The sequence below is a fragment of the Ailuropoda melanoleuca genome, chromosome 4, assembly GCF_002007445.2.
Source record: "Ailuropoda melanoleuca isolate Jingjing chromosome 4, ASM200744v2, whole genome shotgun sequence".
NCBI classification, from domain to species: Eukaryota; Metazoa; Chordata; class Mammalia; order Carnivora; family Ursidae; genus Ailuropoda; species Ailuropoda melanoleuca.
Genome location: NC_048221.1, coordinates 10,274,210 through 10,299,827, shown reverse-complemented (window position 1 = coordinate 10,299,827; position 25,618 = coordinate 10,274,210). Strand labels below are relative to the sequence as shown.

At 40.9% G+C, this 25,618-nt stretch overlaps 3 protein-coding genes across 3 annotated transcripts; 2 read left to right on the top strand and 1 right to left on the bottom strand.

Annotated features, from left to right (window-relative positions):
• Positions 1–7,857: 7,857 nt before the first annotated feature.
• Positions 7,858–8,826, bottom strand: LOC100470402 (olfactory receptor 7A17). The gene has a single exon (XM_034657170.1). The coding sequence runs from the start codon at positions 8,824–8,826 to the stop codon at positions 7,858–7,860; it is 969 nt and encodes a 322-aa protein (XP_034513061.1).
• Positions 8,827–17,800: 8,974 nt separating this feature from the next.
• LOC100470152 (olfactory receptor-like protein OLF4) lies at positions 17,801–18,812 on the top strand. Its single transcript, XM_019793710.2, is given in 2 exon segments — positions 17,801–18,547; positions 18,549–18,812. Coding segments are annotated over 2 exon segments (1,011 nt in total).
• Positions 18,813–24,271: 5,459 nt separating this feature from the next.
• LOC100469899 (olfactory receptor 7A5-like) lies at positions 24,272–25,204 on the top strand. Its single transcript, XM_034657169.1, has one exon. It carries the CDS (start codon positions 24,272–24,274, stop codon positions 25,202–25,204), a length of 933 nt encoding a protein of 310 aa, XP_034513060.1.
• Positions 25,205–25,618: the final 414 nt, after the last annotated feature.

Below are 25,618 nucleotides of genomic sequence, written 5' to 3'. Positions count from 1 at the left end.
GGAACTGGAGGGGATTATGCTGAGTGAAATAAGTGAAGCAGAGAAAGACCAAAAAATTAAAGAAAGATGGTGGACCACACACAAAAAATAAATACCTGTAATTACAAAGTGCATACAAATGAATTGTTCCAGAATGTGAAAAAGTATTATCAGAGCCTGGGAGGGTTCATGCCTCTCAAGAAATAAAAAATATTTTCATCTGAAAAAAAAGAACGCTATATTTTGTCAAATGCATTTTCTGCATCTATTGAGAGGATCATATGGTTATTTTCCTTTCGTTTATTAGTATACTGATCACATTTATTTGCAGATGTTCAACCACCCTTGCCACCCAGGAATAAATCCCACTTGTTTGGGGTGAAAAATCTTTTTAATGTACTGTTGTAGCCTATGGGCTAGTATCTTGGTGAGAATTTTTGCATCCAGGATAATCAGGGATATTGGTCTGTAATCCACTTTGTAGGTTCTTTGTTCAGGTTTTGGGATCATGGTAACGCTGGACTCAAGAAAGAGTTTGGAATTTTTCCTTCCATTTCTATTTTTTGAAACAGCTTCAGATGAATAGGTAATGGTTCTTTAGATGTTTGGTAGAATTCCCCTGGGAAGCCTTCCAGCCCTGGACTCCCACTTGCTGGGAGATTTTTGATTATTGCTTCAATCTCCTTGCCACTTATGGGATTTTCAGGTTTTCTATTTCTTCTCGTTTCAGTTTTGGTAGTTTATATGTGTCTAAGGATGCATCCATCCCCAATTCCCAAAACTCATACAGGAATTCAGCAAAGTGGCAAGATACAAAATCAATGCACAGAAATCAGTTTCATTTCTATGCACTAACAATGAGACAGAAGATAGAGGCATTAAGAAGTCGATCCCATTTACAGTTGCACCAAAAACCATAAGATACCTAGGAATAAACCTAACCTACAAAGTAAAGAATCTGTACTCAAAAAACTGTAGAACACTCATGAAAGAAATTGAGGAAGACACAACCAAATGGTTAAACATTACATGCTCATGGATTGGAAGAATACATATTGTTACAATGTCTATGCTACCTAGAGTAATTTGTACATTCAATGCAATCCCTATCAAAATACCATCAATTTTTTTTTTACAGAGCTGGAACAAATAATCCTCAAATTTGTATCGAAGTAGAAAAGATCCTGAGCAGCCAGAGGAATGTGGAAAAAGAAAACCAAAGCCAGAGGCATCACACTGCCTGACTTCAAGCTGTATTCCAACACTACAATCATCAAGACAGCATGGTACTGGAACAAAAACACACACAGATCAATGGAACAGAATAGAGAACCCAGAAATGGGCTCAACTCTATGGTCAACTAATCTTCAACAAAACAAGAAAGAATATCCTATGGAAAAAAGACAGTCTCTTCAATAACGGTGTTGGGAAAATTGGACAGCCACATGCAGAAGAGTGAAATTGGACCATTTTCTTACACCATATGCAAAAATAGATTCTAAATGGATGAAAGACCTCAATGTGAGTCAGGAATCTATCCAAATTCCAGAGAACAACACAGGCAGTAACCACTTCGACCTCAGCCACAGCAACTTCTTGCAAGACACATCCCTCAAGACAAGGGAAACAGAAGCAAAAATGAACTTTTGGGACTTCATCAAGATAAAAAGCTTCTGCACAGCAAAGGAGACACTCAACAAAATTAAAAGGCAACCTACAGAATGGGAGAAGATACTTGCAAATGACTACATAGAAAGGGCTGGTATCCAAGTTCTATAAAGAACTTATCATACTCAACACCCAAAAAACATATATTCCAGTCAAGAAATGGGCAAAAGACATGAACACACACTTCTCAAAAGAAGACCTGCAAATGGCTAACAGGCACATGAAAAAATGCTCCGCATCTCTTGTCATTAGGCAAGTACAGATCAAAACCACAATGAGATATTTCCCCAGACTGGTCAGAATTGCTGAAATTAATAAATCATGAAACACCAGATGTTGGCAAGGATGTGGAGAAAGGGGAACCCTCTTACACTGTTGGTGGGAATGCAAAGTGGTGCAGCCACTCTGGAAGACAGTATGGAAGTTCCTCAAAAACTTGAAAATATAGCTGCCCTATGATCTGACAATTGTACTACTAGGGATTTATCCCAAAGATACAAATGTAGTGATCTGAAGGGGCACCTGTACCCAGTGTCTGTAGCAGCAGTGTCCACAATAGCCAAACTGTGGAAAGAGCCCAAATGTCCACTGACAGATGCATGGATAAAGAAGATGTGGTACATATATACAATGGAATACTGCTCAGCCATCAAAAAAATGAGTTCTTGCCATTTGCAATGACGTGGATAGAACTACAGAGTATTATTCTAAGCCAAATATCTCAATCAGAGAAAGACAGTTATCATATGATCTCATATGATCTCACTCATACGTGGAACTTAAGGCTCAGAACAGGAAGAGTAGAGGAAAGGAAGGAAAAACAAGATGAAATCAGAGAGGGAGACAAACCATGAGAGACTCTTAAGTATAAGAAACAAACTGAAGGCTGCTGGAGAGGAGGTGGTTGGGTATTGGGGTAACTGGTTGATGGACATTAAGATGGGCTTGTGATGTAATGAGCACGGGGTTTTTTAGAAGACTGATGAATAACTGAACTCTACCTCTGAAACTAATAATACATTTTATGTTAATTAATTGAATTTAAAGAAAATAAAATTTAAAGAATAAAAACTCCAAATTCTAGTATATGCTATATGCATTCTGGTGATACTAAGATAGTACTTCAGAAAAGGAAATGAGTTGGAGAGAGAAAGACAGAGAGATTGAGAGAGAGCGATTGATGTTTTCCTTTCCAACTAAGGGTAATTTTCAACAAATATGGTTTTTGATTCAGAGTGACCTAGGTTCAAATGCTTTTTTGGATACTTATTAATTGTGTGGTGTTGGGTAGCTTAGTTAAAATTGCTGAATGTACTTCTATAACTGCAAAATTAGGAAAAGAATGTCTCCCTCTGTCGGGGGTGGGGGAGGGAGAGGAGATACAAGGACCTGGAACATTGTAAGTTCTTGATAAATATTGCCTGCATTTTATCTCATTCCATTAATGATGTAGGCTTATTGTGGGCACTGTGAGAAGAAAGGAATGACCATGAATTAAAATGCAGACTTTTGGGGGTCCTGGGTGACTCAGTCATCTAAGCATCTGACTCTTGATTTTGGCTCAAGTTATAATCTCAGGGTCCTGAGAATGAGTCCTGTGTTGGGAGCGGAACCATCTTAAGTTTCTCCCTCTCCCTCTGTCTTTCCCACTGTGCTTGTTCACATGGACCCACTCCCTCTCTCTACCTCATAAATAGATAGATAAATAAATAAATACATACATACATAAATACATAAATAAATAAATAATATGTTAAAAAAGAACATTATCATAGAGACAATAACCTAATAGGTAGACAGACACATGACCAAGGCCTGATTGGCATGACTCACCACACCCTGATTACATAAGATAGTTCTGCAGAAGAGCTCATAAAAACCGCTAAACTTAGAAACTCTGCAGCCCAGCCTCTTGGGCTCCCCCTCTCTCTGGGAGCTTTATACTGTTGCTCAATAAACTTTGCTTTGCTGCTTACCACTCCTCGTCTAGTCTACCTTTTCATTCTTGAAAGTGATGTGACCAAGAACTGCAGGGAACTAAGGGAATAGAGATCCTGTAACACTGGTGTGTGGACCACTTTTGATTAACAAAGCTGTGATCCTGCATTAGAGGTAGGTATAGGGAGTTTTAGGTATTTGTCACCAAGTATTGTCATTGCACAGAATTTTGAAAAAATAGTATATTCACTCATTCTTCCAGCTGTGTAAACTCCGTGTTTATTGTTTTCATAACTGAACAGAATAATGCACTTATGATAAAGACTTTGTAGTAGGCAGAAGAAGGCCCTCCCAAATATGTCCACATCCTAATCCCCAGGGCCTTTACTGTGTTATTTGTTACACCAAAGAAGGGTTCAGGTAGCAGGTTGTACAGGGTTGCTAATCAGCTGCGTTAACATACAAAGCTTAGCTGTCATTGTCCGGGTGGGACAAAGGTAATCACACAGTCCCCCAAATGTCAACAAGGGAGACAGAAGGGTTGGTGTCAGAGAGTCTTTGAAAATGCTACCCTGCTGTCTCTGAAGGTGGAGGAAGAGCCAGGAGCCTAGGAATCAGGTGGCCATCAAGAGAGACAGGAATTGGAAAGAAAACAGATTCTCCCTTGTGCCTCTAGAAGGGAACTCAACCCTGCAGACATCTTGCTATTAGTCTGATGAGACTCCTTCCAAGCTTCTGACTCCAGAACTATAAGAGCACATATGTGTTTGCTTTAAGCAACTAGTGTGGGGATATTTTACCGCTGCAGGAGGAATCCATATGGACAGAGTCAATAAAATTATTTGAAGCAACAGAGTTTAAGCCTCTCAATTCACTTACCAGTTTCTCTTGGAAAAGGGCATTTTGCATTTAAGGAACCCAAATAAATAGAAAAAGAGAATTGAGTCAATTCGGAGATATTCTGCCCCATCAGCTGGTATAGTGAATTCCCCATGGCATGTGTGGTCTGACACGGAGGCCTTTGAAGCAGTGACATGGGAAAGGAACTTATGATCAAATTAAGGTTACCCATTGCAATTTACAATTTTGTGTGTATATTTCTGCATCTTTTTATTTCCTGTTGATTCAACTATTCATTCTTTTCACAACCACTACACTGGAATATTTTCATTGGAGTAAAAATTAATTTCATTGCATTTCATTATTTTCTTGTAACATTCATATGAAGTTATTTTTAGTATTCCACACTGCTTTCTGAAATAAGGAAGGAAACCCAGGGATCTGACATTTTTAACAATTACCCAAAAAAGCAGATAAAGATTATGTAACAGCCTCTAATTAGACAGAAATGGAAACTTGCACCATGTGCTCTTCACTTTTGTGTAGCTTCTTTAAATCGTCAAATTGTACCCCATAAAATTGCAGTTTATTGTGTCTAATTACACTCCAATGATTTAATTAGGTGGGAAAATATCCATGGTGCATGGCTAAGAGAAGGAGCTAGAGCACAGGTAGCTGACTCTCCATTGGAGGTTTGGGAGAGAGCTCTTCTAACAGGGAAGGAAAGCAAGTGTTACATGGATGTAGGAACAGTGGGATGAAATTCAAATAATTCACATAAGTCCATTTAATTATAAATAGAAGAATACGTTACATATAGAAATGTAGTAATAAGAGCATGAATTAGCTGACACAGAAGATCACAACTGCCCCATACAACACCATTGCTGAGCCCTAGAAATACAACATAGAGATTCACTCCTGACTCCAGACCCATGGAGCCCAGCAGAGATCAGAAATGCTTCCCAGAATACAATGCCATTTCATTGTAAAGGAATTATTCATAAGGAGAACAAAGACAAGAGAAACTGTAGCTAAAAGTCAATCTCCTTACAACCTGCAGCCCCTGGTAAAACCCTGAAACATGCAGAGTGTGACACTCCTCCAGGAACTCATGGCTGCTTTAATGTTGATGTTTTATCAGAGACTAAAAGCAATGTTGTCCAGACAATAGTCCAACCTCTAAGGTACTGTAAACATCACATATAGAAATTCCCTAGAAATTTACATTATCTCCAGCCCCTCCCTCCACAAACTCCAAAGTACAGAATCAGTCATGGCTCACAATCTTGGTGCACCTCTCTGCCCACAGGTCCTGTCCCTGTGCTAAAGTAAAAGCACCTTTTTGCACCGTAAAATGTCTCAAGAATTCTCTCTTGACCTTTGCACTTGGCCACGCACATGATAGGGGTGTCCCATTTGACAAGGACAGCTTGTTATACACCATAGGTGACTGACACAGTAATCCAAGTGAACAGATCTGAGGCAGTTAAAACAAGGGCTACATTTTATTTGTGGCACATGATCTGACAAATGAGGACAGCAGTCATGATCGTTCTGTTACTCAAGTTTCTTTCCACTGACTTTATGAATAAGTGACTGGATGTGGGCTCCCTTCTGAGTCACTGGGAGAGTTTGAAGGACGTGCATGTTTGTGCAGAAGAACTGGTTACCCTGAACCACACGACCAGCAGGACATCCAGCTCTCCTGTGAAGTGTCCTCTGATCAGGCAGGTGGAAGAGATTTCTGAGCAGGAAGGGGGCACAAAATGGATGATACTGATACTGTTCATTCGCCATCCTTTAGCATTTGTGACAAATATTAGGAAAAGGGAGATTTTTTGTGGAACAATAAAGTCATAATAGCAGGTAACATTGGAAGTTTTCAAGTAGAAACAGGAAGATAATTCAGTGATGAAACATACAAGACAATAACCAACCCTTCAACTCAAAAAATAAATAAACCCCCTCTGTTGTGGACACCAATCTTCCATGCTTCAATAAACAGAAAGAAAGTGTGAACTTTGATGGGAAAGAAGAAAAAATGAAAAAAGGAATATTTTGTTTAGTAACAAAATGAATGTTTGAAATTTTGCTTCATTATATTTATGGTCATCCTGACACTAAGAACATATCAGGTCCATCCGTTTATTCAAATTTGCGTTCCCATGTAGACTCCACTGGAAGAAAAATGTTTGCTCATCAGTGTTTGTTGGTGACTACCATATTCTCTCTGGACACTGAGCTGAATCACAGAAAAAACTCATGGGGACCAGTCAGGAAATACAGGAGAATGTTTATAGAGTAAGTGCCTGACTTTAATTTTTAATTTCTGAGGCATCCATCTCATAGACAGCCAAATTAAATAAACACATTGTCAGGTGTGGGACACAATTATCAGATAAGCCCTGGGACACTATTATCAGATAAGCCATGAGACTGCCCCAGCCATGAAGTACCTCTTCAGAAACTCCTAGGTAACCTCCATACGGACATGTGAGTGACCCTGCTTTCCCCTTCAGCACCAAAATTCTACTCATATGTAATTGTCCTACAAAATGTGAAACCCGCAAATCCTTAACCACTCCAGCCATGCTCCCCAATAAAGACAGATCCCTCTGCACCACTCTCTCTTCCTCTCAATGTCTCTCTCACCCTTCTGAGACCTCCCTGAATGGTCTTTGGGATCCGCTTTGCCCTCCAGGACCTTTGAAGAATAAACCTGGTTTTGTTAGAGTTCTCTTATGGGTGCTGCTGAGGCCTGTCTTGCAGTCACAGTGAGAACCCAAGGGCTGGTGCAGCCACAGCAGAGGCTCTGGTCAGGGAAGCATCTGTGGGAATGTCCACAAGCACAGGGCGCAGGGGAGTACACGGGCTTTCCTAGCCTGAGCATCCCTGTCAGGAGCCTGAGACTTAACCAGAACAAATATCATTGTAATTCTACATTATCAGGAAGAGTAATGAGGACAGATATGAAAAAGGCTGACAGACTCAGGGTAAAACTATTGTTTCGTATTTTCATCTACAAACATGTTATGGGAAGGCCAGTGGCCAAGTGTAGATTCTTCCACATGAAAAATATAACTCATGATTATACTTTTGGAAAATCGGGGGAAATTTACTTGGCATGGTATAATTCACTTGAAATGAAACTATTTTTAAGAAATCCACTTGGCCTATTAAGATACATGAATTTCTAGCCATTTGTGACCAAGGTTGGGGAAAATATTGGAAGTGTAAGAAAATAGATAAATGGGAAACTGTCTATATATCAGACAGAGCAGAAGCTTAAAAAAGTGAGTTACTTAAACGTACGGAGAAGTTGAATTCAAACAAATGGAAATTCCAGGAAATAAGTAGAAGGAGCAGATTCCACTTCCACGGCCTGATGGGAGAATGGCAGTTCCTCACTCTGAGGGTGAGCCCTGCAATCATGGGCACTTCTTCAGCCCCAGGATGATTGCGACATACATCGTTGGAACCCCAATGATTCTTTTCAGAGCCCTCTTTATGTCTCTGTTTCTCAGGCTGTAGAGGAAGGGGTTCAGCATGGGCGTGACCACCGTGTACATCACTGAGGCCACTGCACTTGCGTGGGAGCTCTGGGTACCAGCAGAGCTAAGGTACACTCCTAGGCCTGTACAATAAAATAAGGAGACAACTGAGAGGTGAGATGCACAGGTGGAAAATGATTTGTACTTGCCCTGAGCTGACGATATTCCACATATGGAGGAAACAATCTTGGAGTAAGAGTAAAGGACCCCGGCCACCGGAGGACAACCCAGCACCACAATTCCAAAATACATCACCATGTCATTAACAAAGGCGTCAGAACAGGCATGCCCAACTACCTGATTCAGTTCGCAGAAAATGTGGGGGATTTCCATGCCTGTACAGAAGGACAGCCGCAACAGCATTAAGCTCTGTAATAAGGAATTCAGAGCACTGATGATCCAGGACACCAGAACCAGCAGTCCACACAGTTGGCGGTTCATGATGACTGTGTAGTGCAGGGGGTGACAGATGGCCACCAAGCGGTCATAAGCCATCACAGTCAGGAGTAAATTCTCCATTAATCCAAACACACTGAAAAAAAAAATCTGGCTGATACAGCCTGCATATGTTATGGTTTTGCCCTGAACCTGGATGTTCCACAGCATCTTGGGGACGGTGGTGGAGGTGGAACAGATGTTTACAAAGGACAGGTTTGCCAGGAAGAAGTACATGGGGGTGTGGAGGTGGGAGTCAGAGCTGACGGCCAGGATGAGGAGCAGGTTTCCAAGCACAGTGATCAGGTACATGGAGAGGAAAAGCCCAAATATGAGGGGCTGCACTTCTGGTTCCTCTGATAAGCCGAGAAGAAGAAACTCTGAAATTTGTGTATCATTTCCTGGTTGCATGTGGTGGAGGTCACTACCAGGGAACAAAAATTAACATGACTATTTTTCTCAATAATGAACATTACAAATATCATTGTAATTCTACAATTTTTATTTTACATTCAAAGAGTCAATATCAATAGTTTTTGTATGGAATGTGTCCCCTGTCTGGATCCCCTATGCTTGTTCTGAATACGAATGCACATCCCACACTTGGCCTTTTCCCCAAGTACTCATGTATTCTATGCTGCTTTTTTTTATTTTAATATTTTTATTATATTACATTAGTCACCATACAGTACATCCCTGGTTTCTGATGTAAAGTTCGATGATTCATTAGTTGCATATAACACCCAGTGCACCATGCATGTAATCATGGGTCTCCATTTCAATAGGATCATTTTGTGTTCAGTATTCAAAGAAACATAAAAAATCAGTTCCAACAACTTTGAGGAAGAAAAGTGGGGACAAAGATCTAATAAGCTCAGGGGGGCCCTAGAGATGCCGAGGAGGAGCAAATGTCATCGGTTCTGGCAACACTCCAACCCCAGTTACAGTGCCCTGATGCCCAGAACAATAAAGCAGCAAAAGGCAATTTATCCAAAAGAAAAAGTACGAATGTTTTTATGTTATCAAGACATCTGACTGATTGAATATCCCTTCAGAAGAACAAGCAAAGGGAAGACACCACAATTTGCAAGAGGAAATACAGACAGTACAACAAAAGTGGGGGATGTTAAAAGATGGTTTGCTAAAAGAACTTTTCTAAAGGCTATAAAATGCAAAACTTTCATAATAGAAAGTCAGGTTTTGAATTTTGGATCTACACATATTTGCTATTTGAACTTGGAGTGCCAACTAAACTCTTCCAAATGTTAATATCATCCCCCAAATAGACACTAGAGGCGTGTATCCCCCTAAAGTGGCTGACGGATTTTGTGAATATATGGAGAAAGCTTAGCCTAGTTCCCTCCTATTAATAATGAGTGCTTATCACTGGTGAGATTTGGCTGAGTTTTCTCTTCTCTCCAATGCCCCCATCGCTTCTCAACCTCTGGGTCCCCAGTTGCACCCCCTTATTTCAATCCCTTGTCATCTCTACACCTACCACAGGAAGGTGAGGGTCCTGTAGCCAATATTCACATTTACCCAGAGAGTTCTTTCTGTATTGCATTTAAGTTACTCTCCAACTCCCCACCGTAACTCCTGCCCTGGGACTCTTCACTGAAGACTGAACCCCAAATTCCATAGCTTCCAACATTGTCTTCCCTTCCCTGACCAACCCACCAGCTTCCCACTCATGCCGCCTTGCTCACATCCATGTCACAAACACTGAACCTGAGTTGTAGTTTCACCTTAGAACCCCAGTCTCCAGGCTCGGAGTCTCCGTACACCTGCTGCTCTCTGCTTGGAGTCACCCACTGGTCTATTAGGGATTATTCACTTCCTGTCTATCTCCCTGGATGGTTGATGGTGGAGACTGAAGCTCTGTTCCCAGACAGGACAGCAGGAAGGAGTGAAGCATGGGTCCCCCAGCAGACTTAGGAATCCAAACACAAAAACCATGTCTCCTCCAGCTCAAGGTTGAACATTCCCAGGGGCTGCAGCAGTTGAGATATTTATAGCTCCTTATGTTTGCTGTATCTGTTCCCTATACCTACTCATTAGACATGTTTCCCATTACTACTCCAACCCCTGAGAACATCTTCCAAAGGGAGCTTATCTGGACAGAACGGAATTCTTTCCTGTTGATTCTCTGTTCCCAAGACACCAGGTTAGAATTCAGGTGCATCCAGTGTTTATTACTCCTCCCTGAACTTGCTGGGTTTCTAGAGCTCTAATATGGAAACATTCCATAGGCCTGAGTGAAAATTTTTTTCCCCAAAGACTGAGGAACCTGTTTTGACCATCCACCTTGGTCTCCAAAACATTGACTTGTTGTGGGAGAACAACTCCTGATAGCTCTAGAAAATTGCTCTTTCTTCTTCAACAAGCAAGAGTGTCTTCCTTCGCTAGAAAAGCATGGATATAACAATCCTTGGATTCATAATTCTTTTGACAAATCAATTAGGAGCTTTGTGTTCTTAATACAGGTTAAAAGTTGACATTTAGTCCTTCACTTAGAAAACTTTTGGTAAGTATAAGATATCTACCTTATAGTGACTAACATAACATAATAAAAAATTATTATTAAAAAAAAAGACAAAAAGAAAAAAAAAGATATCTAGTTAGACCTTTTAAGGCACCATGGGCTGAACTTAAAGTCTTATCTAGATTGTCTTATTTTTTGCTAAAGACATTCTATGAGGACCACGACCTGCAGGATGAACATCACTCAGGAGCATGTTAGAAACGCTGAACTCCTGGGCCCACCAGCACCTGCTAAAGCGGAATCTGCATTTGAGCCAGAATCCTGGGTGATTCACATGCACTTTGAATCTGGCGAAGTGCTGGCCTAGAGAACATTTTCTCACACTCTCAATCTGACCTTTGAGGCAGGGTCACTATCTGTGTTGGGAGCTGTCCTGCTCAGTGGAGGTGTTTAGCAGCGTCCCTCAGACATTGCCAGATGTGCCCAGGGGAAGAGAACCACCTCTGGTTGGGACCACTGGCACAGAGATTGAAAACTGGGAGCATCCTGACAGAATGCAATCCACACCCATCCCTTTCTGCAGCGATAACTTTGAGAAGCTCACTAAATTCCTCAAGCCCCATTTCTCCATGGGGAATGGAGTTCACACTAGTGCTTCCTCACAGAATGAACTTTTATAAAAATTAAATAAGACAACTCCTATAAGATGCTAAACTCAGAGTATAGTGCATAAAATATCTCAATTTATCTCTTACAATTAACAAATATTGTATAATGACATTTTAAGCCATAGCTCTGAACTTGTGATAGAAGTGTGAAATTCCTCATTGTTTTGGCAAAATTGTCATGAAGCCAAGGAGTGTAGTGTCCAGGGTTTTATATTAAAGGAATAAATTCATCCTCTTTTTTGAAAAGGGAGAAGTAACTTTCTAGAGATATCAGGGTATCATCCACAAGTCAATGCTTTGAAGGACCCAAGGGACCTAGTCAGGACCAATTCCTCAGTCTCAAACAGGAGAAAATGTTCACTCAGGAGTGAGATAAGGTGCTGGGAGTTGAGATCTCTGAAAGGCAGAAGTCACAGAAAAAGAGTAAGAAAAACTGACTTCACATAGCTTCTCACCCGTTCTCCTAGCAACAAAAACTCAACAGGAAAACTCCTTTCTGTCCACACTAGTGTCCCTCGGAGAAATCATGTGCCTACAGGTGGGAGGAACAAGAGGGAAATGATCCTAATGAGCAGACCGAACCAGCTGTAAATACTCCTCTGTTGCAGTCCCGCAGCACAGGCAACCTCGGGCTGGACAAGACCTGGTCGTCTTTTGTGCAGTCCTAAGTCTGGATGGGGCACTGGAGTCTGACTCATTCCTGCTCTGTTGTCTGGGGACAGAGCTTCGTCCTCCACCATCTACCAACCAGACAGGTATTTTGATTTCAATGTAGAGACCTTCCTCTCTGAGACCCCATCTAGATGAGTTTCACTGCCAAGTAGGGACTGCAGGAGAAGGTCAAGAGAATGAAAGTCATGAACATTTACCTGAGGTCACCTGAGGACCAGTCCAGCCCAGCCCAGAGCTGAGAGTTTGCTGTGGCTGTTTGCTGGCTTGATTAAGAAATTTATTGATGGATTCATTTATGTATTGCTGATGCTGAAAATAGAAGTGAATATTGAACTCAGAAATGCAAGGTTCAAACTTAACTACTAAATGATAATAATAGAAACCCAACTGACAGGGGATGGGAAGCATGAAAGTAGAACACGAGCCCAGGGATCTTTGCTCTTAACCAGAGTGAAAAAGTGAAGTATTAGCTGGGGAGGGACATACAATGAAGTGAGTGTATGTCTTTTGTCTTTTAAGATGGGACATATTAGACTACATTTCCATAGTGAGGAGAAAATCCAGATGAAAGAATTCTCCGAGGTACATCCTCGCAAGAGCAGTTCATGAAACATACATATCACGGTACCTCCTCTCTCTCTCAAGTATTCAAATGATATGTTTTACATGGATTATGTGAAAAGGGGTATGCTAATGAGCTTCCTTTACAATTACCTCATTACCTGTGAGCCTGAACATAACACTCACTTTCCCCATTAAAAATGTCTGTGGGTGTCTTTGGTATCTGCATAGTGGGGTCAGAGTAGTTTTATTCCCGTTTTTTGTTACATTATTTTGAGCAAAGAATTGTTGTTCATTTCACCAATTTAGCTACTTGTCATTTGGCTTTTTCATGTATGGGTAGACATATTTGTGCAGAATGTGTGAGAGTGTATAAATTTTGTGTGGTAAAGTCTGTGAGTTAATCATAATGTATTCACTCCACTGCTTTTTCTAGGGTTTTTTTTTCTGAAAAAATTGATCTGTCACATTAATATTCTTCACTTGTGAATATCAGCTTTCCAAAAAATGAAAGCAAATGTTGTTCTGCATACTTTGTGCTCACAAATCACCCATTTTACACATTTCCAACTAGTGTTCACGTCTCTGTAGTCTTTATTGTTCCTTGTGGCCTTTTCTTATTGGATCTATTTGTAAAATACAATTCCATCACTTGGAAGCGAATCTTTTTTTGTTTGACCACGAATCACTTTTACCTTCCATAAGCACACTTGTCCCACATCTCTTTATGTGAGATGGAAATAAAACTTTAGATTTCACTTTCTCTCCATATCAAAGGACTTTTTCATATTCTTTTATTCCCAAGTCCTTGACAATCTAATGTAGATTTGGACCCATGTTGAGTTCACTAAATTATTACTTTTTTATTTTTTATACTTATTTTATGTTAATTCAATGAGTTAACATATAGCATATCATTAGTTTCATATGTAGAGTTCAGTGATTCATCAGTTGTATACAACACCCAGTGCTCATCACATCACGTGTCCTCCTTAATATGCATCACCCAGTTACCCCATATCCCCACCCACCTCTTTCAAATCTTTTTGTTCAGAAGTTGGTTTTAGGTCCTCCTTCAATTTCATTTCAGATGGTTGTTTTGAGCCACTCTGCTTCACCTAAGTGCATTTTCACCGATACTCTTTCTTTCAAAAGTCTAAATTTCTTTTAAAACTATTCTATGCTATGCACATATACACATTAGCACACTTTCAATTTGAATGTATACAAAGACACCTATGCATATCATAAGTACTCTTCACGTTCTGGAACAATCTTTTTTTCTAGCTTTTCTCTCCCAGTCCTTTTGACTCAGGAGTACCTTCTACAGGTCCCTCTAGTCAACCAGTGTAATGCTGATTCATTACTTCAATGACATTACCATGAAATGTCATGATGTGGCTGTGTTGTTTACACATTTGATGGTGTTTCCTATTTTTTCTCATTAAATTACTATTTAATGAGAAATAGTATTGAATATATATGCTACAAAATACTTTTTAAGTAGTTAAAACTATGTTTTTCAACCTAGGTGATTTTTTCCCAAGGGACATTGAACAATGTTCAAAGAGATTTTGGGCTGTCACTCTGTGAAGGGATGTGTGGAGGGTGGGGAAGCCCTAAACACCCTACAATTGCACAGGACACAGCCCCCCACAGAGAAGGCTCTGGCCCAGAATATCCATAGCACCAAGACTGAGAAACCCTGAGTTAAAGCATATCTGTATTTTTTTAAATATTCATTTTCCAAGTAATCTCTACGCCCAACATAGGGCTTGAACTTACAACCGAATTTCAAGAGTTGAATGCTCTACTGACTGAGCCAGCCAGGCACCCCAAAGAAGATACGTGTTTTTATTTTTTTTTTATTTATTGATTTTTTAAGATTTTATTTATTTATTCGACAGAGATAGAGATAGCCAGCGAGAGAGGGAACACAAGCAGGGGGAGTGGGAGAGGAAGAAACAGGCTCATAGCAGAGGAGCCCGATGTGGGGCTCGATCCCACAACGCCGGGATCACGCCCTGAGCCGAAGGCAGACGCTTTAACCGCTGTGCCACCCAGGCGCCCCTAAGAAGATACGTGTTTTTAAAATTCTTAAGTGTCTTCGGAGCCACTCCAAGACGTTGTCGTACTTCACAATTCTTACAGCAAAATTAGGGAATACCTGTTTGCTACTTGATTAAAAATACCAACCCCAACCAATGTGAGACCTCTTTAAATGTTTTCTCAGGGTGGTGGGCGTGAAAGAGATTTCTGTTGATTTTTTAAACTATTAGTGAGTCCCAGCAAAGATCCATATATTTGATCACCATGTTCATTTACCTATTATTATTTTATGTCCACATATGATATGCCTATTTATAATTAGCAGCATTTCAAATAATTGTTGTAAATCACAGTTTCTCTATCGACTTTTAGTTAAATATTGTTGACCGCAAAATAGTTTTAAATTTTATTTAGTTAAATATTTCTATCTTGTTTGAATTTTTTGTCTTAATTATGATGGTTTTCTCATCAGTGGATTTTTTGTGTAGTCATCTGGATGTGCATCTAAAATGGGATGGTTACTCTTACACTGAGGGTTTACTCTTTCTGATTTTTGTGAGATGTGTGAGACCAGGAGCCACTGCACTTCCTTCCACGTAGAAAGCTGTTTGCACCAACTTCCACCAACAATCCAGTCTTTTCCAACTAAATTGAAATGCAGCTTTATCATGTATTAAATCTCTGTATATAATGAGACCTGATTCCTGATTCATTCAACAAATACTAAAAAAGCATCTGCTAGTGCCAGAAATTTCTAAGAACTTTATATGTTATACTCTTTCATCTCAAGGTTATGGGGAATTTTACGATTCGTCCATGTTGGTTTTGTGGAATTACCGCTCCTGTACATCCCGTTTCAGTTAGTTCTCTGAACTCCCTTCGAGGTTGTTGAATACGGTTGTACTGAATCTGCTCTCTCTAACCTGGTTTTGTCTCTTCTGTCATTCCCTGTGCTTCGTAATGTCTCATTTTCTTGAATTTGTTTCCATATAAGTGCATATACATCCACACCCATAAAGAAAAAGATAAACAGAGCAGGTGAAGTCCTTGCTCCTTTGGTCCTTATGTCAGAGTGACAGACAAGAGGGCAGTGAGATAATGTGAGCACGAGATAATGTCCTTGGATAAGTCGCAAGAAGAGTATTCAGAGTAAGACGATAGATTACCACGGGGTGTGTAGGATTTTACAGAGTCCGGGGAGGTCTTTGCATGTTGGACAAGGAACAGAACTGTGAGCAATTGTGCTCATTGGACTTGTTAAGAAAGTGACTAAAACCCAAAGTCTAAGAATAACAAATAAACAAAAAAAGATGTCACATAAAAAAAAGTGATAAGAGGGCTCATCTCGTCCTCTATTGGACCAAACAAAAACCAACTGGTCAAATAAATATGGAATAGGCACAGGAAAACAAGTCTTCTGTTGTCTGCTATCTGGTAATAAAAATGCCCAAATTTTGTGAAGCGTTGGTTTATTCTCTTTACTCATTTTTCTCTTGCGATGTCCAATCTGTAATGTATTTCACACCATAAAGACTTGACTACTTTTTCTTTTGGACAACTTCTTTTTTTGCTCTTTTATTATTTTTGATGGGTATAAATGTGATAAAACCAGGATTGGATGCCACCAGCAGCATGGAAGCTTTCCTTCCTCATAGTCTCCAGGACAACTGAGCTTATTAGATCATTTTACTTTTTCTGTCCATCTCATTTCTCCCTCCCTCCACCTCCCTCCCTCCCTCTCTCTCTCTCTGTTTCTACTGAACACAATTATTTATGTTTCTTTATGCAGAGGTCAAAAAGTGACCATTCCAAAATGGAGCCCTAAAATAATGTGACCTGGGAGGCTATGAATAGGAATTTCTGGGTATATTTCTACATTCCGTATGGAAAAGGTAATGTGATGTGTATGCATTCATATCCTAAACAGTGCATGGGGGCAGGCATGGGGTGGAAGGTGAGAAGGACATAGAGTAACACACACCAGGAGGACATGGTGTGCTGTGTTCTGTGTATGTGACAGTGTGTGTGTGTGTGTGTGTGTGCGCGCACACATGTGTGAGGGGACCTTGATGAGTGAGAGCAGTCCTCAGAGCAGGGATACATGGACTCCTCTATTCCAAGGTGACCCTTATAATACACAGCCCAAACTCAATCAACAGAAAATACTAAGGAGGGATGTACAATTGACAGGACACTATTGCAACAAGATCATAAAGTGCAAGACATACATAGTGTGGATGAGGAAGTCGCTGTGTCTTGAAATTTAGGAAGCTGTGGTGCCACATGGTTCTTTGAAATTCACTACCACCATATCTCATCCTCTCCCTCTTGTCCATTCCCCTCAACATACTGGCTTCCTTCTGAGCCTTGATTATCTGACAGAAGCACTTCCTCTAGGCCTTTTCACCAGTTGTTCCCTCTGCCAGGAAGACCTCCTGTCTTCCACCCTCTCTTCCTTGAGGTCTCTGTTCAAATGTCACCTTCTTAACCAATCTGGGCTGCACACCCAACATAACACCCCACCCACTCTCTCCTTTAACATGGTTCTGTTTTTTCATAGCATCTGTCCATTATTTAATCTTTATATCTGCTTATATCTTGTCACCATCAATGAATTATAGGGACTTTGGTTTTTCACAGCTTTCTACTTTCATGACTAGGAAATGCTGGAAGTATAGCCAACACTCTATGTATTCCTCAAATGCATGATATAATTTCTTACTGAAACGTAAAATACCTGACCTTTGGAGCTACATCTGATCTTGGAATGGGGATTGCTAATCAGAGAGAACATAGGGATCCCCTCAAGGGGTCCAGATCCATTCACAAAATATTAAAGTTAGTTTCTAGCCTGCAAACTACAAATTGTAGCATTTCCACAATGTAAGCAATGTCCATTTGTGTGAAAATTAGTCATCTTATTTTCCCCTGTAATGGTAGTTGCCTCCACCACATGGACCCAGGAAACTATACAGGAATTTCAGAGTTCTTTCTTCTGGGAATTTCAGAGGAACCAGAAGTGCAGCCCCTCATATTTGGGCTTTTCCTCTCCATGTACCTGATCACTGTGTTTGGAAACCTGCTCATCATCCTGGCTGTCAGCTCTGACTCCCACCTCCGCACCCCCATGTACTTCTTCCTGGCCAACCTGTCGTTTGTAGACATCTGTTTCACCTCCACCACCGTCCCCAAGATGCTGTGGAACATCCAGACTCAGAGCAAAGTCATATCGTATGAAGGCTGCCTCACTCAGATATACTTTTTCATACTCTTTCTTGGATTGGATGCCTTTCTCCTGGCTGTGATGGCCTATGACCGTTTAGTGGCCATCTGTCACCCTCTACACTACATGGTCCTCATGAAGCCCCAGGTCTGTGCACTGCTGGTTCTGGTGTCCTGGATCATGAACATCCTGAATTCCTTGTTACAAAGTTTAATGATGTTACGGCTGTCCTTCTGTACACACTTCCACATCCCCCACTTTTTCTGTGAACTCAATCAGATGATAGAACTTGCATGTTCTGACACCTTTCTCAATAACATGGTGATGGGTTTTGCAGCTATGTTGCTAGGAGGTGGTACGTTCGTTGGGATTATTTACTCTTACTCTAAAATAGTTTTCTCCATACGTGGGATCTCAACAGCTCAGGGCAAGTATAAAGCATTTTCCACCTGTGCATCTCACCTCTCAGTTGTCCTCCTTATTTTTTTGTACGAGCCTAGGAGTGTACCTTAGCTCTGCTGCTCCCCAGAGCTCCCACGCAAGTGCAGTGGCCTCGGTGATGTACATGGTGGTCACGCCCATGCTGAACCCCTTCATCTACAGCCTGAGGAACAGAGACGTAAAAGAGGCTCTGAGGAAATTCTCTGGGATGGCAGCTCTTAAAGGTCCAATCTTCCTGGGGCTGAAGAAGTGTCCACGATTGCAGGGCCCAAAGGCTGAGCCAAATGTTGAGATACTTTGATCAGATTGTGAAAGTAGAACGTGCCTCTTCTATTTTTTTCTTGGAATTTCTTTTTTGTTTTATTTGGACCTCTCTGTATAATTTATGTAACACACTTATAAAGCTTTGTGATATCTCTAATATGCAAGAGATTTTCCGTTTATCCTTTTCCTACTCTGTCAGTTATTCCTAACCTTGGATGTGAAATATTTGGAAATGCTCACTTATTTCAAAGAATGACATGAATCTGCTAAGAATAATTTCTTCTCAAATAAAATATATCATAGTGAGTATTTTATCTTTTGTTTGACTCATACTACTCCTATGGAAAATCTACTCTTGGCCACCACAGCAGTTTATGTAAGTTTATAACAGAGAAAAATCTGAAACCATGTGCTTCACTTATGTGAACAGCATTCCTTTGTGTATCACTACCTTCACTGCTCTTCCTGAGAATGCAGACTTTGACGTACTGGTGGTTTTAGCTGATCATGGGGACTTTTCTACACATTGGGATCCTTTTGTTACACAGCTTGTGTCTATCATGGCTACCATAGTCACTGGCAAAAAAAAGTGATAATAAAATACATGTCTCCAGGGGAAATCTATACAGAAAAACAAATATGGAAAAAAGGGATTGACATTAGACTCACACTTGACTTTAAGGATGATGAAGCAAAGTATTTATTTATTTATTTATTTATTTATTTATTTATTTATTTTCTGATAGTTCTGGAAGTCGGAAGGCTGAAATAGGTCTCCGTGGGGTAAAATCCCTCTGTCTGCAGAGAAGAGTTCATTCTGGCGGTCTGGGCGTGAATACATTTTTCTTGCCTATTCCAGCTTCAGAGCCACCTATACTCCCTGGCTCATATGTTCTCCTTTTATCTTCAAAGTCAGCAACATAGCACCTCAAAATCTCTCTCCAATTCCAAGAATTCTGCCTCCCTCTTCCACTGTTGGAGGACGCTTGTGACCTATTGAGCCACCTGGATAATCAGAATAACTTTATCCTAGTGTCAGCTGACCAGTAATGTTAATATAATTTGCAACCTTAATTCTCCCTTGCCATGACATAAGACATACCCAGAGAGTCTGTAGATTAAGATGTGGAAATATTTTGGGGACATTATTCTGCTACTAAAAGTCTTTTGCAGAGGTATATTTCATGTCAACTCAGGGGACCTCGCTTTGAGGAATCAAATACAGAATTTAAGACTCCAGGATGAAGACTTTGACTTTTGATTCAAAACCACACATGAAGAGGAACACATGGCTCATTTAGTAACATCACCCCAAAGCTATAAAGGGTAAAGTAAACCATCAAATCATCAACTAAATAAATGCAATATCATCTCAAGGTTAAGGGAATGTGCAAGGAGGTTAGACCTCTGGAAGGCAGGCAATTTCATGAGAATGAGGAATACAAAACTGGATTCACCTGACTTCTACTCTGGTCTCCCCGGAACAGATTCTCAGCAGGAAAAGCTTCCTTTGTGTCCAGACCAGTGGCCCACGGGGAATGCAGTACTCTGAGGTGGGAGCAACAATGGAAACAGCGCCTAGTGAGCAGACACAGGGAGCTGTAAATATCTCCTCTGCTGTAGAACGCCAGCATGTGAATCCTTGGACTGGCCGGGACATGGTTGTTATTTTGGGGTTCCTAAGTCTGGCTGGGGGACTCATGCTGCATTGTTTCCTCCTGTCCTGTTTGGGAACAGAGCTTCGGTCTCCATCATCAAGCACCCAAGAAGAATTCAGACCTCCACACTGAGACATTCGTCTTATAGATCCCACCCAGGTGAGTCTGAGAGCTCAGCAGGTATTTCAGGAAAGGATCAGAAAGGATGGAAACAGAAATTTTACCTGAGGTTACCTGAGACTAGATAGACTCATTTATAAGGAATTTATGTGGTGTGTTCAAAAGAGAAGTGCCCTTTGGACTCAGCAATACAGGCATCATTGTTGACAACACGTGCTGGGAATGGACCTCCGGTTGGATGCGACAGAGAAAGGAATGCGGGACATAAAGTGGTTCCAGTGAAATCAGAACATATCCAAAGGGTTTGCAGCTGAGAGGAGCAGGAAAACAGAGTACTGGGCTTGTAGATGTGTGCGGTGAACTTCTTAAGATGTGGTGTTTTTCAGCATGTTCTGTATTTATAGAAAGACCCAGAACCATGCAGGTAGCCAGTCCCTTGCAACAACAGTTCCTGAGACATACGTTCTCAGTATCTTCTCTCACACTGTGTTGACGTAAAAAAATTGTATTTAATATGCAAATAGGGGTATGCTAACTAGCTTTACTTTGTGATACTTCATTACAAGGAGGTGTGAAAATGATGGAGAGATTTGTGAGGTAGATGAAACTCAGCCAAATCCCTTCACCAGTGAGAATCACTCATTTACTCACAGGAAGGAACTGTATTGTAAGCGTTTATTGATACTAACGCCGTCTGCCACCCGAGGAGGATGGGTGCTGCTCTCCCCACTACCGGACTATGGATTTTCATATTTGGATTGGATTGGTTGTCTCTCTGAAGTTCAAACAGCTTATATGTGGTACATCTGACATTCAAAACCTGGTTTTCTGATTTCACATGTTTTTCATTTAAAATCATTTGGAAGAGTGTTTCCTATTTCATCTTTAAAAATCCCCTTCTATTGTCATACACTGTGTATTTTCTGTCGTAAATTGCAGGTTTATTCCCTTTGTACATTTTTCTAGAGGGATAGTCAATCAGTAGAATGTCTTGACATCATAAAAATATCACTCCTTCCTTATTTATAGATACATTGTTATTTTTCTGCATTGTTAATTATTCTGGGCATCAGGGGATGTGGACTGGGGCTGGAATGCTGCCAGAACCAGGGATGCTCTCTGCTCATCACAGTCTCTCAGGGAAAATCTGAGCATATTAGTTCTCCTTTCCCCCTTGTGTCCATTTCTGTCCTCTCTGTGTTTTTGAAACTGTTTTTTATATTTCTTTAAACACAGGACACAAGGTGATCCTGTGAAAGTGGAACCCATGTTTCCATGTCCTTGGGAGGTTTACTAAGTAGAACTTAAGTACTATTTACATATTCTTCTGGGTAAAGGTAATCTCATGTTGACTGCTTGCCTTCTAACATTTCTTTCAAAATTATTGTGGCTGCAGGTGAGAAAAACATGGTAGTAACACAATGCCAGGAGGTCAGAGTTCACTGTGTGTGTGTGTGTGTGTGTGTGTGTGTGTGTGTGTTGGGGGGCATGAGCAGTCCTCAGGGGAATGGTACCCGAGTTCATGTACTCCAATATGTGACCCTTAAATGCTAGAATGTTCACCAACAGATGGAAATAAGGAAGGGATCCATCTCTGTTCACAGAACAATTTGGAACACAATAAAATGCAAAGAACACCATGTGAAGGAAGGACTCCCTGTGTCTAGGAGTCCCATCAGTGGCAGGAAAGCCCCCTCGGTCCTCAACATTCTCTGCCACCACCTCTCTCTCTCCCTCTTGCTCATTCCCTTACCGCACTGACTGCATGTTGAGATCTGCAGATCTGCAGTAAGTGCCTTCTGCAGGGCCTTTGCTCTGCTTTCCCTGCAGGGCACCCACCTCCCCCAGATATCCTCCTGCCTCCTGCTCAGTCTTTCTGGAACCTCTGTTAAAATGTCACCTTCTTGGCAGGTCTTCCTGAACTCCTATTAAAACTTAGCACCCTCACCAGCCACTCTTCTGTACACTGACCTTTTTTTTTTCCTTCATAATACCTGTCACTATCTAACATGGTATATTATTTTTAATTTTTTTAGTACATTCTTTCTTCATCATTATCTTATTGGATTTTCTTTTTTTCTCCAAGGTTTTATTTGAATCTCAGTGTGCTAACATGCAGAGCAATATTAGTTTCAGGGGTAGAACTTAGCAATCCAGCACTTCTGTACAACACCTGGCGCTCATCACAGCAAGTGCCCTCCTTCATCCCCATCATTATTTTCACCCAGCCCCCACCACCTCCCTCTGGCAACCCTCAGTTTGTTCACAGTTAAGAGTCTGTTTCCTGCTTTGCCTCTCTTTTTTCCCCAACTGTTTTCATTTGTTTTGTTCTCGAATTCCACACATGAGTGAAATCTTATGGTGTTTGTCTTTCTCTGAATGACTTATTTCACTCAGCATAACACACTCTGTCCACATCATTGCAAATGGCAAGATTTCATTCTTTCGGTGGCTGAATAATATTGCATTGTATATATCACATTTTCTTCATCCATTCATCAGTTATGGACATTTGGGCTCTCTCCAGAGGTTGGCTGTTGTTGACATTGTTGCTATAAATATCAGGGTGCCTGTAACCCTTCAAATTAATATTTTCGTGCCCCTTGAGTGCACCTAGTAGTGCAACCTTCAGAATGAGAGAAGATATTTGCTAGTGACATATAGATAAAGGATTAGTATCCAAAATCTATAAAGAACTTATTAAACTCAGTACCCCAAAAAACAAATAATCTAGTTATAAATGGGGAAAAGACATGAATAGACACTTTTCCAAGGATATCCAGATGGCCAACAGACACATGAAAAGCTGCTCAACATCACTCATCATCAGGGAAATACACATCAAAACTACAATGAGATATCACCTCACACCAGTCAGAATGGCTACAATTAACAACACAGGAAACAACAGGTGTTAGTGAGGATGGGGAGAAAAGGGAACCCTGTTGCAAGGTTGGTGGGAATGCAAGCTGGTGCAGCCCCTCAGAAAACAGTATGGAGTTTCCCCAAAAATTTAAAACAAGAATTACCTGTGACCCGGCAACTGCACTCCTAGGTATTCACCCAACGAATACAAAAATGCTACTCAAAGGGACAGGCTCCCAAATCTTTTTAGCAGCATTGTCTACAATAGCCAAATATGGAAACAGCCCAAGTGTCCATCAATAGATGAATGGATAAACAAGATGTGATAGATATATGTGTGTGTGTGTGTGTATGTGTGTGTGTATCTGTGCATATATATATATATATATATATATATATATATAGTGGAATACTACTCATTCATAAAAAAAATGAAATCATGCCATTTGCAACGATATGAATGGAGCTAGAGTGTGTTATGCTAAGTGAAAGGAGTCAGTCAGAGAAAGACAAATACCATACAAGTTCAGCCATATGTGGAATTTAAGAAACAAAACAAATAAGCAAGGGAGTAAAAAAGAGAGAAAGAGAGACAAACAAGAAACAGACTCTTAACTACAGAGAATACACTGCTGGTTACCAGAAGAGACTTGGTGGGGGGATGGGTGAAATAGGTGATGGGGATGAAGAAGGGCATTTGTGATGACCACTGGGTGTTGTATGGAGTGTTCAATGACTATATTGTCCACATGAAACAAATATTACACTGTAGGTAAGTTACCTGGAATTTAAATAAAAATTTTAAAATGAAAAATTATCATGTCATTTCTTTCCTCGTAGTCTCCACCACCAAATGGAAACAGAGAATGATACACAAATTTCAGAGTTTCACCTTCTGGGATTATCAGAGGACCCAGAACTGCAGCCCCTCATATTTGGGCTTTTCCTCTCCATGTACCTGATCACTGTGTCTGGAAACCTGCTCCTCATCCTGGCCGTCAGCTCTGACTCCCAGCTCCACACCCCCATGTACTTCTTCCTGGCCAACCTGTCCTTTGCAGACATCTGTTTCACCTCCACCACTATCCCCAAGATGCTGTGGAACATCCAGACTCAGAGCAAAGTCATAACCTACGTTGGCTGCATTACACAGATATACTTTTACCTACTCTTTGCAGGCTGGGATGATTTTCTCCTGACTGTGATGGCCTATGACCGCTTTGTGGCCATCTGTCACCCCCTGCACTATATGGTCATCATGAACCCTCAGGTGTGTGGACTGCTGGTTCTGATGTCCTGCATCATCAGTGCTCTTAATTCCTTGTTACAGAGCTTAATGGTGCTGCGGCTGTCCTTCTGTACAGGCATGGAAATCCCCCATTTTTTCTGTGAACTCAATCAGGTCGTCGAGCGTGCCTGTTCTGACACCTTTGTTAATAACATGGTGCTGTATTTTACAACTGTGCTGTTGGGTGGTGGTCCCCTAGCTGGGATCCTTTACTCTTACTCTAAGATAGTTTCCTCCATACGTGGGATCTCATCAGCTCAGGGCAAGTATAAAGCATTTTCCACCTGTGCATCTCACCTCTCAGTTGTCTCCTTATTTTATTGTACAGTCCTGGGAGTGTACCTTAGCTCTGCTGGTACCCAGAGCTCCCAGGCAAGTGCAGTAGACTCGGTGATGTACACGGTGGTCACGCCCATGCTGAACCCCTTCATCTACAGCCTGAGGAACAGAGACATAAAGAGGGCTCTGAAAAAAATCCTTGGGTTTCCAGTGATGTGAGGGCCAGTGGTCCTGGGCTGAAGAAGTGCCCATGATCGCAGGGCTCACAGCCTGAGAGCCAGAAACTGCCATTCTTAGATCAGCCTGTGGAAGCAGAAGTTGCTCCTTCTATATGTTTTCTGGAATTTCCATTTGTTTGAATTCGACTTTTCCATTCAATTAAGTAACTCACTTTATTAAGCTTCTGCTCTGATACACAGTTTCTCTTTTGTCCATTTTCATACATTCCTAACTTTTTCCCCAACCTTGGATCTCAAATGCCTGGAAATTTCTGCATCTCACATGGGACATGTTCGATTTCTTAACAATAATTTCATTTCAAATGACTTATACCATATCACATAAACTATCCCTAGATTTCCCAAGAATAATCATGAGTTGTGTTCTTCAATTGGAAGAAGGTACACTTGGCCA

Coding starts and splice junctions, on each gene's coding strand:
- LOC100470402 (XM_034657170.1), bottom strand. CDS start 8,826: ATGCAACCAGGAAATGATACACAAATTTCAGAGTTTCTTCTTCTCGGC.
- LOC100469899 (XM_034657169.1), top strand. CDS start 24,272: ATGGAAACAGAGAATGATACACAAATTTCAGAGTTTCACCTTCTGGGA.